The 18,843-nt window shown below is 46.8% G+C and overlaps 1 protein-coding gene across 1 annotated transcript in view; it reads left to right on the forward strand.

Moving 5' to 3' along the window:
• Positions 1-10,913: 10,913 nt before the first annotated feature.
• The window catches only part of LOC138360102 (DNA-directed RNA polymerase subunit beta''-like), a 62,216-nt gene continuing 54,286 nt past the window's right edge, over positions 10,914-18,843 (forward strand). Inside the window, exon 1 of the mRNA XM_069320046.1 lies at positions 10,914-10,950. Coding sequence (XP_069176147.1) covers positions 10,914-10,950 — 37 coding nt within the window. The remainder of the gene's footprint in view (positions 10,951-18,843) is intronic.

Genomic DNA, 18,843 nt, shown 5'->3' on the forward strand with positions numbered 1-18,843 from the left:
TCAATTGCATATAGTCCTGGGGACCATTCAGGCTTCTTCGCATCTGTGTTCCTCACGTGTGCCCCAAAGAATGAGGTAATTTGATAAAATACCATGCCAACGATTACCAACCGAGTGCCGGCGGGATGATGGAAATAGCCTCGGCTACCATCCTCTTTCGTCCGGTCGTGTTGGTCGAGTGGTTAAGGGATCCTGTACGCCAGCAGAGTGCTCCTGGCAGTATGGGTTCGAGTCATTTCTCGGGTGTGAGTTTTCAGTTGCAAATAGTCCTGGGGACCAGTCAGCCTTGTTAGCATCTGTGTTCCTCACGTGTGCCCCAAAGAATGAGGAGATTTCATAAAATACCATGCCCAAGATTACCAAACGAGTGCCGGCGAGGAGAAGGAAATAGCCTCGGCTACCGTCCTCTTTTGTCCGGCCGTGTTGGTTGAGCAGTTAAGAGATCCTGTACGCCAGCAGAGTGCTCCTGGCAGTATGGGTTCGAGTCACTTCAGTGGTGTTTGTTTTCAGTTGCATATAGTCCTAGGGACCATTCAGGCTTGTTCGCATTCCTGTTCCTCACGTGTGCCCCAAAGAATGAGGCGATTTGACAAAATACTATACCCAAGATTACCAGCCGAGTGCGGGCGGGAGGATGGAAATAGCCTCGGCTACCGTCCTCTTTTGTCTGGTCGTGTTGGTTGAACGATTAAGAGATCCTGTACGCCAGCAGTTTGCTCCTGGCAGTATGCGTTCGAGTCACTTCTGTGGTGTTTGTTTTCAGTTGCATATAGTTCTAGGGACCATTCAGGCTTGTTAGCATCTGTGTTCCTCACGTGTGCCTCAAAGAATGAGATCATTTGATAAAATACCATGCCCAAGAATACAAACCGAGTGCTGGCGGGGGGATGGAAATAGCCTCGGCTACCATCCTCTTTTGTCCGGTCGTGTTGATCAAGCGGTTGAGTGATCCTGCACGCCAGCAGAGGTCTCCTGGAAGTATGGGTTTGAGTCACTTCTGGGATGTGAGTTTTAAGTTGCATATAGTCCAGGGGACTACTCAGGCTTGTTAGCATCTGTGTTCCTCACGTGTGCCCCCAAAAATGAGATGATTTGATAAAATACCATGCCCAAGACTTCAAACCGAGTGCCGTCGGGGTGATGGAAATGGCCTCAGCTACCATTCTCTTTTGTCTGGTCATGTTGGTCGAGCGGTTAAGGGATCCTGTACGCCAGCAGAGTGCTCCTACCAGTATGGGTTTGAGTCACTTCTGTGGTGATTGTTTTCAGTTGCATATAGTCCTAGGGACCATTCAGGCTGGTTTGCATTTGTGTTCTTTATGTGTGCCCCGAAGGATGAGGAGATTTGATAAAATACCAAGCCCAAGATTACCAACTGAGTGCCGGCGGGGAGTGGAAATAGTCTCGGCCACCATCCTCTCTTGTCTGGTCGTGTTGGTCGAGCAGTTAATGGATCCTGTATGCCAGCAGAGTGCTCTTGGCAGTATGGGTTTGAGTCACTTCTGTGGTGTTTGTATTCAGTTGCATATAGTCCTAACGACCATTCAGGCTTGTTCGCATTCCTGTTCCTCACGTGTGCCCCAAAGAATGAGGTGATTTAATGAAATACTATGCCCAAGATTACCAACTGTGTGCGGGCGGGTGGATGGAAATAGCCTCAGCTACCGTCCTCTTTTCTCTGGTCGTGTTGGTTGAGCGATTAAGGGATCCTGTACGCCAGCAGAGTGCTCCTTGTGGGTTCGAGTCATTTCTGGGGGTATGAGTTTTAAGTTGCATATAGTCCTGGGGACTATTCAGGCTTGTTAGCATCTGTGTTCCTCACGTGTGCCCGAAAGAATGAGATGATTTGATAAAATACCATGCCCAAGATTTCCAACGGGGTGACAGCAGGGAGATGGAAATAGCCTCGGCTACCATCCTCTTTTGTCTGGTCATGTTGGTTAAGCGGTTAAGGGATCCTTTACGCCAGCAGCGTGCTCCTGGCAGTATGGGTTCGAGTCACTTCTAGGGTGTGAGTTTTAAGTTGCATATAGTCCTGGGGACCATTCAGGCTTGTTTGCATTTGTGTTCCTCACGTGTGCCCCAAATTATGAGGTGGTTCAATAAAATACCAAGCCCAAGATAACCAACAGTGTACCAGCGGGAGGATGGAAATACCCTCGACTACCATCCTCTTTTGTCCGGTTGTGTTGGTCGAGCGGTTGAGGAATTCTATACACAAGCAGAGTGCTCCTGGCAGTATGGGTTCGAGTCACTTCTGGGGTGTGAGTTTTCAGTTGCATATAGTCCTGGGGACCATCCAAGCTTGTTCGCATTTGTGTTCCTCATGTGTGCCCTAAAGAATGAGGTGATTTGGTAAAATACCATGCCCAAAATTACCAACCGAGTGCTGGCGAGGTGATGGAAATTGCCTCGGCTACCATCCTCTTTTGTCCGGTCGTGTTCGTCGAGCGGTTAAGCGATCCTGTATGCCAGCAGAGTGCTACTGGCAGAATGGGTTTGAGTCACTTCTGGGATGTGTGTTTTCACTTGCTTATAGTCGTGGGGACCATTCAGGCTTGTTCGCATTCGTATTGCTCACGTGTGCCCCAAAGAATGAGGTGATTTGAGAAAGTACTATGCCCATGATTACCAAACGAATGTTGGCCTTGGGGATGGAAATAGCCTCGGCTACCATCGTCTTTTTTCCGGTCGTGTTGGTCGAGCGGTTAAGGGATCTTGTACGCCAGCAGAGTCATCCTAGCAGTATGGGTTCGAGTCACTTCTGGGGTATGAATTTTCAGTTGCATATAATCCTGGGGACCATTGAGGCTTGTTAGCATTTTTGTTCCTCACGTGTGCCCCAAAGAATGAGGTGATTTGATAAAACACCACGACCAAGATTCCCAACCGAGTGCTGGCGGGGGGATGGAAATAGCCTCGGCTACCGTCATCTTTTGTCTGGTCGTGTTGGTCGAGCAGTTGAGGAATCCTGTATGCCAGCAGAGGGCTCCTGACAGTATGGGTTCGAGTCCCTTCTGGAGTGTGTGTTTTCAGTTGCATATAGTCCTGGGGACCATTAAGGCTTGTTCACATTCGTGTTCCTCACGAGTGCCCCAAAGAATGAGGTGATTTGATAAAATACCATGCCCAAGATTACCAACCTAGTGCTGGTGGGTGGATGGAAATAGCCTCGGCTACCATCCTCTTTTGTCTGGTCGTGTTGGTTGAGCGAGTTAGGGATCCTGTACGCCAACAGAGTGTTCCTGGCAGTATGGGTTCGAGTCACTTCTCGGGTGTGAGTTTTCACTTGCAAATAGTCCTGGGGACCAATCAGGCTTGTTAGCATCTGTGTTCCTCACGTGTGCCCCAAAGAATGAGGAGATTTGATAAAATACCATGCCCAAGATTACCAACCGAGTGCCGGCGAGGAGATGGAAATAGCCTCGGCTACCGTCCTCTTTTGTCCGGCCGAGTTGGTTGAGCAGTTAAGAGATTTTGTACGCCAGCAGAGTGCTCCTGGCAGTATGGGGTCGAGTCACTTCTGGGGAGGGCGTTTTCAGTTGCATATATTCCTGGGGACCATTCAGGCTTCTTCGCATCTGTGTTCCTCACGTGTGCCCAAAAGAATGAAGTAATTTTATAAAATACCATGCCCAAGATTACCAACCGAGTGCCGGCGGGGGGATGGAAATAGCCTCGGCTACCATCCTCTTTTGTCCCGTCGTGTTGGTCAAGCGGTTGAGTGATCCTGTACGCCAGCAGAGGGCTCCTGCCAGTATGGGTTCGAGTAATTTCTGGGGTGTGAGTTTTCAGTTGCATATAGTCCTGGAGACCATTGAGGCTGGTTTGCATTTGTGTTCCTCATGTGTGCCCCAAAGAATGAGGAGATTTGATACAATACCATGCCCAAGATTACAAACTGAGTGCCGGCAGGGGGATGAAATAGCCTCTGCTACCATCCTCTTTCGTCCGGTCGTGTTGGTTGAGCAGTTAAGGGATCCTGTACGCCAGCAGAGTGTTCCTAGCTGAATAGGTTCGAGTCACATCTGGGGTGTGAGTTTTCAGTTGCATATAGCCCTGGGGACCAATCAGGCTTGTTAGCATCTGTGTTCCTCATGTGTGACCCAAAGAATGAAGTGATATGATAAAATACCATGCCCAAGATTACCAACCAAGTGCCGGCGAGGGGATTTAAAAAGCCTCGGCTACAGTCCTCTTTAGTCCGGTCGTGTTGGATGAGCAGTTAAAGTATCCTGTATGCCAGCAGAGTGCTCCTGGCAGTATGGGTTCGAGTCACGTCTGGGGTGTGAGTTTTCAGTTGCATATAGTCCTGGGGACCATTCAGGCTTGTTAGCATCTGTGTTCCTCATGAGTGTCACAAAGAATGAGGTGATTTGATGAAATACCGTGCCCAAAATTACCAACCGAGTGCTGGCGGGGGGATGGAAATAGCCTCGGCTACCATCCCTTTTTGTCCGGTCGTTTTCGTCGAGCAGTTAAGCGATCCTGTATGCCAGCAGAGTGCTCCTGGCAGTATAGGTTCGAGTCACTTCTGGGGTGTGAGTTTTCAGTTGCATATAGTTCTTGGGACCATTCTAGCTTGTTCGCATTTGTTTTCCTCACGTGTGCCCCAATGAATGAGGTGATTTGAAAAACACCATGCCCAAGACTACCAACCAATGCAAGCGGGAGGATGGAAATAGCCTTGGCTGCCATCCTTTTTTTTCCGGATGTGTTGGTCGAGCGGTTGAGGGATCCTGTTCGCCAGAAGAGTGGTCTTGGCAGCATGTGTTCGAGTCACTTCTCGGGTGTGAGTTTTCTGTTGCATATAGTCCTGGGGACCATTCAGGCTTCTTTGCATCTGTGTTCCTCACGTGTGTGCCAAAGAAAGAGGAAATTTGATAAAATACCAAGCCCAAGATTACCAACCGAGTTGCAGCGGGAGAATGGAAATACCTTCGCCTATCATCCTCTTTTGTCCGATCGTGTTGGTCGAGCGGTTAAGGTATCCTATACGCCAGGAGAGTGCTCCTGGCAGTATGCGCTCGAGTCACTTCTGGGTTGTGAGTTTTCAGTTGCATATAGTACTGGGGACAATTCAGGCTTGTTCGCATTTATGTTCCTCACGTGTGCACCAAAGAATGAGGTGATTTGATAGAATACTATGCCCAAGAATACACCCGAGTGCCGGCGGGGGGATGGAAATAGCCTCGGCTTCCATCCTCTTTTGTCCAGTCGTGATGGTCGAGCGGTTAAGGGATCCTGTTTGACAGCAGAGTGCTCCTGGCAGTATGGGTTCGAGTCACTTCTCGGGTGTGAGTTTTCTGTTGCATATAGTCCTGAGGACCATTCAGGCTTCTTCACATTTGTTTTCCTCACGTGTGCCCCAAAGAATGAGGTGATTTGATAAAACACCATGCCCAAGATTACCAACAGAGTGCCAACGGGGGGATGGTAAAAGCCTCGGCTGCCATCGTCTTTTGTCCGGACGTGTTGGTCGAGCAGTTGAGGGATCCTGTACGCCAGCAGAGTGCTCCTGGCAGTATGTGTTCGAGTCACGCCTGGGGTGTGAATTTTCAGTTGCATATAGTCCTGGGGACCATTCAGGCATCTTCACATCTGTGTTCCTCATGTGTGCCCCAAAGAATGAGGTAATTTGATATAATACCATTTTCTTCTTGAGGTTATCTTGAGATGATTTCGGGGCTTTAGTGTCCCCGCGGCCCGGTCCTCGACCAGGCCTCCACCCCCAGGAAGCAGCCCGTGACAGCTGACTAACACCAAATTACCTATTTTACTGCTAGGTAACAGGGGGCATAGGGTGAAAGAAACTCTGCCCATTGTTTCTCGCAGGCGCCTGGGATTGAACCCAGGACCACAGGATCACAAGTCCCGCGTGCTGTCCGCTCGGCCGACCGGCTCCCAATGCCCAAGATTACCAACCGAGTGAGAGCGGGGTGATGGAAATAGCCTCGGCTACCATCCTATTTGTCCGGTCGTGTTGATCGAGCGGTTAAGGGATCCTGTTTGCCAGCAGAGTGCTCCTTGCAGTATGGGTTCGAGTCAACTCTGGGGTGTGTGTTTTCAGTTGCATATAGTCCTGTGGTCCATTCAGGCTTTTTCGCATTCGTGTTCCTCACGTGTGTCCCAAAGAATGAGGTGATTTGATAAAACACTATGCCTAAGATTACCAACCGAGTGCCGGCGGGTGGATGGAAATAGCGTTGGCTTCCATCTTCTTTTGTCTCGTTGTGTTGGTGGTGCGATTAAGGAATCATGTACACCAGCAGGGTGCTCATATTTGTAGGGGTTCGAGTCACTTCTGGGGTGTGAGTTTTCAGTTGCATATAGTCATGAGGACCATTCAGGCTTGTTCGCATTTGTGTTCATCATGTGTGCCCCAAAGAATGAGGTGATTTAATAAAGTACCATGCCCAAGATTACCAACTGAATGCCAACGGGGAGATGGAAATAGCCTCGGCTACCATCCTCTTTTGTCCGGTCGTGTTCGTCAAGCGGTTAAGGGATCCAGTACGCCAGGAGAGTGCTCCTGGCAGTATGGGTTCGAGTCACTTCTAGGGAGTGAGTTTTCAGTTGCATATTGTCCAGGGGACCATTCAGCCTGGTTTGCATCTGTGTTCCACACGTGCGCCCCAAAGAATCAGTGATTTGAAAAAATACTATGCCCAAGATTACCAACCGAGTGCCGGCGAGGGGATGCAAATAGCCTCGGCTACCGTCCTCTTTTGTCCGGTCGTGTTGGACGATTGGTTAAGCAATCCTGTACGCCAGCAGAGTGCTCCTGGCAGAATGGGTTCGAATCACTTCTAGGGAGTGAGTTTTCAGTTGCATATTGTCCAGGGGACCATTCAGCCTGGTTTGCATTTGAGTTCCTCATGTGTGCCCCAAAGAATGAAGTGGTTTGATAAAATACCATGCCCAAGATTTCCAATCGAGTGCCGGCGGGAAGATGGAAATTGCCTCGGCTACCATCCTCTTTTGTCCGGTCGTGTTGGAATAGTGGTTAAGCGATATATAGTCATATAGTCACTCACTATATGACTTCACTTCCTATATAGTCATATAGGAAAACTCACACCCCAGAAGTGACTCGAACCCATACTACCAGGAGAACTCTGCTGGCATACAGGATCCCTTAACTGCTCGACCAACACGACCGGACAAAAGAGGATGGGAGCCGATCCTCTTTCCATCCCCCCGCCTGCACTCGGATGGTAATCTTGGGCATAGTATTTTATCAAATCACCTCATCTTTTGGGCACACGTGAGGAACACAAATAAGAAAAATCCTAAATGGTCCTCAGGACTATATGCAACTGAAAACTCACACTCGGGAAGTGACTCGAACCCATACTGCCAGGAGCACTCTGCTGGCGTACAGGATCCCTTAACACTATTCCAACACGACCGGACAAAAGAGGATTGTAGCCGAGGCTATTTCCATCTTCCCGCCGGCACTCGATTGGAAATCTTAGCCATGGTATTTTATCAAACCACTTCATTCTTTGGGGCACACGTGAGAAAAACAAATGCGAAAAAGCCTGAATGGTCCACAGGACTATATGCAACGGAACACTAACACCCCAGAAGTGACTCGAACCCATACTACCAGGAGCTCTCCGCTGGCGTACTGAATCCTTTTGCTGCTCAACGAAGATGACCAAACAAAGGAGGATGGTAGGCGAGGCTATTTCCATCTCCCTCACCGGCACTCGGCTGGTAATCTTGGGCATGGTATTTTATCAAATCATCTCATTCTTTGAGGCACAAGTGATTAACACCAATACGAACAAGCCTGAATGGTCCCCAGGACTATATGCAACTGAAAACTCACATCCCAGAAGTGACTCGAACCGCTAGCGCAAGGAGCACCCAGCTGGCGTACAGGATCCCTTAACAGCTCAACTAACACGACCAGACAAAAGAGGATGATAGCCGAGGCTATTTCCATCCACCTGCAGGCACTTGGTTGGTAATCTTGGAAATGGAATTTTATCAAATCACCTCATTCTTTCGGGCACACGTGAGGAACACGAATGTGAACAAGCCTGAATGGTTTCCAGGACTATATGCAACTGAAAACTCACACCCCAGAAGTAACTCGAACCCTTTCTACCAGGAGCACTCTGCTGGCGTACAGGATCGCTTAACCACTATTCCAACACGACCGGACAAAAGAGGATGGTAGCCGAGGCTATTTCCATCTTCCCGCCGGCACTCGATTGGAAATCTTGGGCATGGTGGGGCCTCGTAGCCTGGTGGATAGCGCGCAGGACTCGTAATTCTGTGGCGCGGGTTCGATTCCCGCATGAGGCAGAAACAAATGGGCAAAGTTTCTTTCACCCTGAATGCCCCTGTTACCTAGCAGTAAATAGGTACCTGGGAGTTAGTCAGCTGTCACGGGCTGCTTCCTGGGGGTGGAGGCCTGGTCGAGGACCGGGCCGCGGGGACACTAAAGCCCCGAAATCATCTCAAGATAACCTCAAGAAGATGGTATTTTATCAAACCACTTCATTCTTTGGGGCACACATGAGGAACTCAAATGCAAACCAGGCTGAATGGTCCCCATGAATATATGCAACAGAAAAATCACACCCCAGGAAGTAACTGGAACCCATACTGCCAGGAGCACTCTACTGGCATACAGGATCCCTCAACCGCTCGACCAACACGTCCGGACAAAAGGGGATGGTAGCCTAAGCTTTTTCCATCCCCCCACCACCACTCGGTTGGTAATCTTGGGCATAGTATTTTATCAAATCAGCTCATTCTTTGGGGCACACATGTGGAACACAGATGCTAACAAACCTGAATTGTCCCCAGTACAATATGCAACTGAAAACTCACAACCCAGAAGTGACTCAAGCGCATACTGCCAGGAGCACTCTGCTGGCGTAGAGGATACCTTAACCACTCGACCAACACGATCGGACAAAAGAGGATGATAGTCGAGGGTATTTTTATTCTCCTGCTTCCACTCGGTTGGAAATCTTGGGCATAGTGTTTTTCAAATTACCTCATTCATTGAGGCACACGTGAGGAAAACAAATGCGAACAAGCCTGAATGGTCCCCAGGACTATATGCAACTGAAAACTCACACCCCGGGAAGTAACTCGAACCCATACTGCCAGGAGCACTCTGCTGGCGTACAGGATCCCTCAAGCGCTCGACCAACACGTCCGGACAAAATGGGATAGTTGCCTAGGCTTTTTCCATCCCCCCACCACCACTCGGTTGGTAATCTTGGGCATAGTATTTTATCAAATCACCTCATTCTTTGGGGCACACGTGTGGAACACAGATGCTAACAAGCCTGAATTGTCCCCAGTACTATATGCAACTGAAAACTCACAACCCAGAAGTGACTCGAGCGCATACTGCCAGGTGCACTCTGCTGGCGTAGAGGATACCTTAACCGCTCGACCAACACGATCGAACAAAAGAGGATGATAGTCGAGGGTATTTCCATTCTCCCGCAGCCACTCGGTTGGTAATCTTGGGCTTGATATTTTATCAAATTTCCTCTTTCTTTGGCACACACGTGAGGAACACAGAGGCAAATAAGCCTGAATGGTCCCCAGGACTATATGCAACTGAAAACTCACACCCCAGAAATGACTCGAATCCATACTGCCATGACCACTCTGCTGACGAACAGAGTCCCTTAACTGCTCAACCAACACGACTGGACAAAAGAGGACAATAGCCGAGGCTATTTCTATTCCCCCGCCAGCAATTGGTTGGTAATCTTGGGCATGGTATTTTATCAAATCATCTCATTCTTTGGAGCACACGTGAGGAACACAGATGCTCAGAAGCCTGAATAGTCCCCAGAACTATATGCAACCTAAAACTCACACCCCAGAAGTGACTCGAACCCATACTGCCAGGAGCACCCTGCTGGCGTACAGGATCCCTTAATCACTCAACCAACACGACCATATGCAGGCGATGTGTCACAATAACGTGGCTGAAGTATGTTGACCAGACCACACACTAGAAGTTGAAGGGACGACGACGTTTCGGTCCGTCCTGGACCATTCTCAAGTCGATTGTGATGAGGAGGTAGAGACAGGCAATAAATAGGCAAGAGGAGGAAAGTAAGGTGTAGCGGATAGTAATAATAATGAGAACTGCAGAAGGCCGATTGGCCCATACGAGGCAGCTCCTATTACAACCACCGAAGGAGATAGTAATAGGAATAAGAAGAGGAAAGCAAGGGAGAAGACAATGAACAGAAAAAGGGGAGAAGAGAGAAAGAAAAGGAAAGAGAAAGAAAGATAGAAGGCGTAAGCTTACCTTAAGTTACATCTGGCAACTCGTCCCCTTCCGCCACCTTATATTGCCCAAAACGTTCCCTCAACGTTTTTACTACTCTCGACGTGGCCGAAACCTCTCCATCCCAAATTGGAGGGGATGGTCTACGTCGTAAATCATCCTACTAAGTACGTGTCATATTTGTGCTGTGGCGGTGGAGCTCATACTAAGATTTCCTTCTCCGGGGAGTCCGTAGTTGATGGTATTGGCTTTTGTCTCGCAGACCTAAGTTGGCTCAAGAGTCGTGGATTGGTGGTAACTATTTCAGGAGCGCTGGTGGTGCTGTTAGTATTTATAGGCAGCACGTCTGCTGAAATGGTAATGGCATTAGTGTTGGGAGGTGGAGAGAGAAATACCTCTGTTTGTGCCACTCGGATCTTGGGTGGTTCTTGAATCTGTGTTGAGATCTTCCTCATAATCGTCCTGGTGTTAGTGTCCGGAGCGGTAGTGGAGGCAGCCAGACTTGCGTCCAGGGGCAATGAGGGGGTCCAGGCCGTTGGCTACGTACAATGCGTTGAATTCCTTGCCGAATCGTTGATAGTTGATTGTCTGTCCGGCATGCCTCTCCGCTAGTCGAATATGACCAGGGATAATGCCTGCACGTGATCCAAGAAACTTCGAGGGTGCTAGTTAGTCCTTGGGACCACAGCGTGGAGGCCGGGTGATTTCCTGGGATAAGCCACTGTTTGATAGGGCTGGTACGGTTGTAGTCTGCATCTGGCTTATAAAAGGTAGGCTCGGGAACTGGTCAGGTCCAAGGTCTAAGATCGCGGCGACTTGCCTCTGAATGGTCGGTTGGGTAGTGGTCTTGTCTTTAATTTTCTTCAGTTCCTCCTTCCTTTTTGTGTAGAAGTCGGAGGTGGCGGAGTGCTGTTCTCTACAGTTCGCGCATTTCTTCAGCGGAGAGTCAACACGTATGTCATTGGGTAACATATGATTTGTTTGTTTCTCTCTAGATGTGTGGTTCTGTCCTGACTTGTAGCCCCCAACTTGAGAAGAGGTTGTGGGCACGAGACTGAAATTAATAGTAAGTATACATGTATACACCAACTTATAAATTGATGAGTATTATACGGTCAGTAACATATAAAGTTATGCGCTATCCTAACAAGCCAGATACTATGCCAATTTCGCCTCAATGATTTTTTACGTCATGCCATGGACAGTCTCAAAAATTTTCAGACCTAATATGGTATACTAATATAACATATATATATATATATATATATATATATATATATATATATATATATATATATATATATATATATATGTCGTACCTAGTAGCCAGAACGTCGTACTCGGCCTGCTATGCAAGGCCCGATTTGCCTAATAAGCCAAGTTTTCCTGAATTAATATATTTTCTCAATTGTTTTTCTTATGAAATGATAAAGCTACCCATTTCATTATGTATGAGGTCATTTTTTTTATTGGAGTTAAAATTAACGTAGATATATGACCGAACCTAACCAACCCTACCTAACCTAACCTATCTTTATAGGTTAGGTTAGGTTAGGTAGCCGAAAAAGTTAGGTTAGGTTAGGTTAGGTAGGTTAGGTAGTCGAAAACCAATTAATTCATGAAAACTTGGCTTATTAGGCAAATCAGGCCTTGCAAAGTAGGCTGTGTACGACGTTCTGGCTACTAGGTACGACATACATATATATACATATATATATATATATATATATATATATATATATATATATATATATATATATATATATATATATATATATATATATATATATATATATATATATATATATATATATATATATATATATGTCGTACCTAGTAGCCAGAACGCACTTCTCAGCCTACTATGCAAGGCCCGATTTGCCTAATAAGCCAAGTTTTCATGAATTAATTGTTTTTTAACTACCTAACCTACCTAACCTAACCTAAGCTAACTTTTTCGGCTACCTAACCAAACCTATCCTATAAAGATAGGTTAGGTTAGGTTAGGTAGGGTTGGTTAGGTTCGGTCATATATCTACGTTAATTTTAACTCCAATAAAAAAAAAATTGACCTCATACATAATGAAATGGGCAGCTTTATCATTTCATAACAAAAAAATTTGAAAAAATATATTAATTCAGGAAAACTTGGCTTATTAGGCAAATCGGGCCTTGAATAGTAGGCCAAAAAGTGAGTTCTGGCTACTAGGTACGACATATATATATATATATATATATATATATATATATATATATATATATATATATATATATATATATATATATATATATATATATATATATATATATATATATATATATATTTACACGTGTGTAAGGTTGTGAAGCCTCGATTGGTGAGTAAGGTTGTGAAGCCTCGACTGGTAAGTAAGGTTGTAAAGCCTCGACTGGTGAGTAAAGTTGTGAAGCCTCGACTGGTGAGTAAAGTTGTGAAGCGCCGACTGGTGAGTAAGGTTGTGAAGCCTCGACAGGTGAGAAAGGTTGTGAAGCCTCGACTGGTGAGTAAGGTTGTGAAGCCGCGACTGGTGTGTAAAGTTGTGAAGCCTTGACTTGGGTGAAAGGTTGTGAAGCCTCGACTGGTAAGTAAAATTGTCAAGCCTCGACTGGTGAGTAAGGTTGTGAAGCATCGACTGGTGAGTAAGGTTGTGAAGCCTCGACTGGTGAGTAAGGTTTTGAAGCCTCGACTGATGAGTAAGGTTGTGAAGCCTCGACTGGTGAGTAAAGTTGTGAAGCCTTGACTGGAGTTGGTTGGAGTTGGTAAGGTTGTGGAGCTTCGACTTGTATGTAAGGTTGTGAAGCCTCGAAAGGTGAGAAAGGTTGTGAAGCCTCGACTGGTGAGTAAGGTTGTGAAGCCTCGACTGGTGAGTAAGGTTGTGAAGCCTCGTCTGATGAGTAAGGTTGTGAAGCTTCGACTGGTGTGTAAGATTGTGAAGCCTCGACTGGTGAGAAAGGTTGTGAAGCCTCGACTGGTGGGTAAGGTTGTGAAGCCTCGACTTTTGTGTAAGATTGTGAAGCCTCTACTGGTGTGTAAGGTTGTGAAGCCTCGACTGGTATGTAAGATTGTGAAGCCTCGACTTGTGTGTAAGGTTGTGAATCCTCGACTGGTGTGTAAGGTTGTGAAGCCTCGACTTGTGTGTAAGGTTGTGAAGCCTTGACTGGTGTGTAAGGTTGTGAAGCCTCGACTGGTGAGTAAGGTTATGAAGCATCGACTGGTGAGTAAGGTTGTGAAGCCTCGACTGGTGAGTAAAGCTGTGAAGCCTCGACTGGTGAGTAAGGTTGTGAAACCTCGACTGGTGTGTAGGGTTGTGAAGCCTCAACTGGTGAGTAAGGTTATGAAGCCTCGACTGGTGTGTAGGGTTGTGAAGCCTCGACTGATGTGTAAGATTGCGAAACCTCGACTGGTGTCTTGGGTTGTGAAGCCTCGACTAGTGAGTAACGTTATGAAGCCTCGACTGGTGAATAGGGTTGTGAAGCCTCGACTGATGTGTAAGGTTGTGAAGCCTCGACTTGTGTGTAAGGTTGTAAAGCCTCGACTGGTGAGTAAGATTGTGAAGCCGCGACAGGTGTGTAAGGTTGTGAAGCCTTGACTTGTGTGTAAGGTTTTAAAGCCTCGACTGGTGAGAAAGATTGTGAAGCCTCGACTGGTGAGTAAGGTTGTGAAGCATCGACTGATGAGTAAGGTTGTGAAGCCTCGACTGGTGAGTAAACGTGTGAAGCCTCGGCTGGTGGGTAAGGTTGTTAAACCTCGACTGGTTTGTAGGGTTGTGAAGCCTAAACTGGTGAGTAAGGTTGTGAAGCCTCAACTGGTGAGTAAGGTTATGAAGCCTCGACTGGTGTGTAGGGTTGTGAAGCCTCAAAAGTTGTGTAAAATTGTGAAAGTTCGACTGGTGTGTAGGGTTGTGAAGCCTCGACTTTGAGTAAGGTTATGAAGCCTTTACTGGTGTATTGGATTGTGAAGCCTCGACTGATGTTTAAGGTTGTGAAGCCTCGACTGGTGTGTAAGGTTGTGAAGCCTCGACTGGTGAGTAAGGTTGTGAAGCCTCGACTGATGAGTAAGGTTGTGAAGCCTCGACTGGTGTGTAAGATTGTGAAGCCTCGACTGGTGAGAAAGGTTGTGAAGCCTCGACTGGTGGGTAAGGTTGTGAAGCCTCGACTTTTGTGTAAGATTGTGAAGCCTCTACTGGTGTGTAAGGTTGTGAAGCCTCGACTGGTGTGTAAGATTGTGAAGCCTCGACTTGTGTGTAAGGTTGTGAATCCTCGACTGGTGTGTAAGGTTGTGAAGCCTCAACTTGTGTGTAAGGTTGTGAAGCCTTGACTGGTGTGTAAGGTTGTGAAGCCTCGACTGGTATGTAAGGTTGTGAAGCTTCGACTGGTGTGTAGGGTTGTGAAGCCTCGACTGGTGTGTAAGGTTGTGGAGCCTCGATTGGTGAGTAAGGTTGTGAAGACTCGACTGGTAAGTAAGGTTGTGAAGCCTCGACTGGTGAGAAAGGTTGTGAAGCCTCGACTGATGTGTAAGGTTGTGAAACCTTGACTTGTGTGTAAGGTTGTGAAGCCTCGATTGGTAAGTAAGGTTGTGAATCCTCGTCTGGTGACTAAGGTTGTGAAGCATCGACTGGTGAGTAAGGTTGTGAAGCCTCGACTGGTGAGTAAGGTTGTGAAGCCTCGACTGGTGAGTAAGGTTGTGAAGCCTCGACTGGTGAGTAAGGTTGTGAAGCCTTGACTGGAGTGTAAGGATGTGAAGCTTCGACAATCACTTCTTCATCAATCATTTCTTCAACAATCAGTTCTTAACAACCAGTTCTTCAACAATTAGTTTTTAAACAATCAGTTCTTAAACAAACAGTTCTTCAACAATCTGTTCTTAACAATCAGTTCTTCAACAATCAGTTATTAAACAGTTAGTTCTTCAACTATCAGGTCCTCAACAGTCAGTTCCTCAACAATTCTTCAATTCAACGGGATATAACTTAAGAATTTTTTTGAGTTTCTCATGATGGGCTAGTGTGTAAGGTTGTGAAGCCCCGAATTGTGTGTAAGGTTGTGAAGCCTCGACTGGTGGGTAGGGTTGTGAAGCCTCGACTGGTGAGTAAGGTTATGAAGCCCCGACTGGTGTGTAGGGTTGTGAAGCCTCGACTGATGTGTAAGGTTGTGAAGCCTCGACTGGTGAGTAAGGTTGTGAAGCCTCGACTGGTGAGTAAAGTTGTGAAGCCTCGACTGGTGAGTAAGGTTGTGAAGCCTCGACTGGTGAGTAAGATTGTGAAGCCGCGACAGGTGTGTAAGGTTGTGAAGCCTTGACATGTGTGTAAGGTTTTAAAGCCTCGACTGGTGAGTAAGATTGTGAAGCCTCGACTGGTGAGTAAGGTTGTGAAGCATCGACTGGTGAGTAAGGTTGTGAAGCCTCGACTGGTGAGTAAAGTTGTGAAGCCTCGGCTGGTGGGTAAGGTTGTGAAACCTCGACTGGTTTGTAGGGTTGTGAAGCCTAAACTGGTGAGTAAGGTTGTGAAGCCTCAACTGGTGAGTAAGGTTATGAAGCCTCGACTGGTGTGTAGGGTTGTGAAGCCTCGAAAGTTGTGTAAAATTGTGAAAGCTCGACTGGTGTGTAGGGTTGTGAAGCCTCGACTATGAGTAAGGTTATGAAGCCTCTACTGGTGTATAGGATTGTGAAGCCTCGACTGATGTTTAAGGTTGTGAAGCCTCGACTGTGTGTAAGGTTGTGAAGCCTCGACTGGTGAATAAGGTTGTGAAGCCTCGACTGATGAGTAAGATTGTGAAGCCTCGACTGGTGTGTAAGATTGTGAAGCCTCGACTGGTGAGAAAGGTTGTGAAGCCTCGACTGGTGGGTAAGGTTGTGAAGCCTCGACTTTTGTGTAAGATTGTGAAACCTCTACTGGTGTGTAAGGTTGTGAAGCCTCGACTGGTGTGTAAGATTGTGAAGCCTCGACTTGTGTGTAAGGTTGTGATTCCTCGACTGGTGTGTAAGGTTGTGAAGCCTCAACTTGTGTGTAAGGTTGTGAAGCCTTGACTGGTGGGTAAGGTTGTGAAGCCTCGACTGGTGTGTAAGGTTGTGAAGCTTCGACTGGTGTGTAGGGTTGTGAAGCCTCGACTGGTGTGTAAGGTTGTGGAGCCTCGATTGGTGAGTAAGGTTGTGAAACCTTGACTTGTGTGTAAGGTTGTGAAGCCTCGATTGGTAAGTAAGGTTGTGAAGCCTCGACTGGTGACTAAGGTTGTGAAGCATCGACTGGTGAGTAAGGTTGTGAAGCCTCGACTGGTGAGTAAGGTTGTGAAGCCTCGACTGGTGAGTAAGGTTGTGAAGCCTCGACTGGTGAGTAAGGTTGTGAAGCCTTGACTGGAGTGTAAGGATGTGAAGCTTCGACAATCACTTCTTCATCAATCAGTTCTTCAACAATCAGTTCTTAACAACCAGTTCTTCAACAATTAGTTTTTAAACAATCAGTTCTTAAACAAACAGTTCTTCAACAATCTGTTCTTAACAATCAGTTCTTCAACAATCAATTATTAAACAGTTAGTTCTTCAACTATCAGGTCCTCAACAGTCAGTTCCTCAACAATCAGTTCTTCAACAATTCTGCAATTCAACGGGATATAACTTAAGAATTTTGTTGAGTTTCTCATGATGGGCTAGTGTGTAAGGTTGTGAAGCCCCGAATTGTGTGTAAGGTTGTGAAGCCTCGACTGGTGGGTAGGGTTGTGAAGCCTCGACTTTTGTGTAAGATTGTGAAGCCTCTACTGGTGTGTAAGATTGTGAAGCCTCGACTGGTGAGAAAGGTTGTGAAGCCTCGACTGGTGGGTAAGGTTGTGAAGCCTCGACTTTTGTGTAAGATTGTGAAGCCTCTACTGGTGTGTAAGGTTGTGAAGCCTCGACTGGTGTGTAAGATTGTGAAGCCTCGACTTGTGTGTAAGGTTGTGAATCCTCGACTGGTGTGTAAGGTTGTGAAGCCTCAACTTGTGTGTAAGGTTGTGAAGCCTTGACTGGTGTGTAAGGTTGTGAAGCCTCGACTGGTATGTAAGGTTGTGAAGACTCGACTGGTGTGTAAGGTTGTGGAGCCTCGATTGGTGAGTAAGGTTGTGAAGACTCGACTGGTAAGTAAGGTTGTGAAGCCTCGACTGGTGAGAAAGGTTGTGAAGCCTCGACTGTTGTGTAAGGTTTGAAACCTTGACTTGTGTGTAAGGTTGTGAAGCCTCGATTGGTAAGTAAGGTTGTGAAGCCTCGACTGGTGACTAAGGTTGTGAAGCATCGACTGGTGAGTAAGGTTGTGAAGCCTCGACTGGTGAGTAAGGTTGTGAAGCCTCGACTGGTGAGTAAGGTTGTGAAGCCTCGACTGGTGAGTAAGGTTGTGAAGCCTTGACTGGAGTGTAAGGATGTGAAGCTTCGACAATCACTTCTTCATCAATCATTTCTTCAACAATCAGTTCTTAACAACCAGTTCTTCAACAATTAGTTTTTAAACAATCAGTTCTTAAACAAACAGTTCCTCAACAATCTGTTCTTAACAATCAGTTCTTCAACAATCAGTTATTAAACAGTTAGTTCTTCAACTATCAGGTCCTCAACAGTCAGTTCCTCAACAATCAGTTCTTCAACAATTCTTCAATTCAACGGGATATAACTTAAGAATTTTGTTGAGTTTCTCATGATGGGCTAGTGTGTAAGGTTGTGAAGCCCCGAATTGTGTGTAAGGTTGTGAAGCCTCGACTGGTGGGTAGGGTTGTGAAGCCTCGACTGGTGAGTAAGGTTATGAAGCCCCGACTGGTGTGTAGGGTTGTGAAGCCTCGACTGATGTGTAAGGTTGTGAAGCCTCGACTGGTGAGTAAGGTTGTGAAGCCTCGACTGGTGAGTAAAGTTGTGAAGCCTCGACTGGTGAGTAAGGTTGTGAAGCCTCGACTGGTGAGTAAGATTGTGAAGCCGCGACAGGTGTGTAAGGTTGTGAAGCCTTGACATGTGTGTAAGGTTTTAAAGCCTCGACTGGTGAGTAAGATTGTGAAGCCTCGACTGGTGAGTAAGGTTGTGAAGCATCGACTGGTGAGTAAGGTTGTGAAGCCTCGACTGGTGAGTAAAGTTGTGAAGCCTCGGCTGGTGGGTAAGGTTGTGAAACCTCGACTGGTTTGTAGGGTTGTGAAGCCTAAACTGGTGAGTAAGGTTGTGAAGCCTCAACTGGTGAGTAAGGTTATGAAGCCTCGACTGGTGTGTAGGGTTGTGAAGCCTCGAAAGTTGTGTAAAATTGTGAAAGCTCGACTGGTGTGTAGGGTTGTGAAGCCTCGACTTTGAGTAAGGTTATGAAGCCTCTACTGGTGTATAGGATTGTGAAGCCTCGACGGATGTTTAAGGTTGTGAAGCCTCGACTGTGTGTAAGGTTGTGAAGCCTCGACTGGTGAATAAGGTTGTGAAGCCTCGACTGATGAGTAAGATTGTGAAGCCTCGACTGGTGTGTAAGATTGTGAAGCCTCGACTGGTGAGAAAGGTTGTGAAGCCTCGACTGGTGGGTAAGGTTGTGAAGCCTCGACTTTTGTGTAAGATTGTG

This window comes from Procambarus clarkii, chromosome 8 (genome assembly GCF_040958095.1).
Source record: "Procambarus clarkii isolate CNS0578487 chromosome 8, FALCON_Pclarkii_2.0, whole genome shotgun sequence".
Taxonomy (NCBI): Eukaryota; Metazoa; Arthropoda; class Malacostraca; order Decapoda; family Cambaridae; genus Procambarus; species Procambarus clarkii.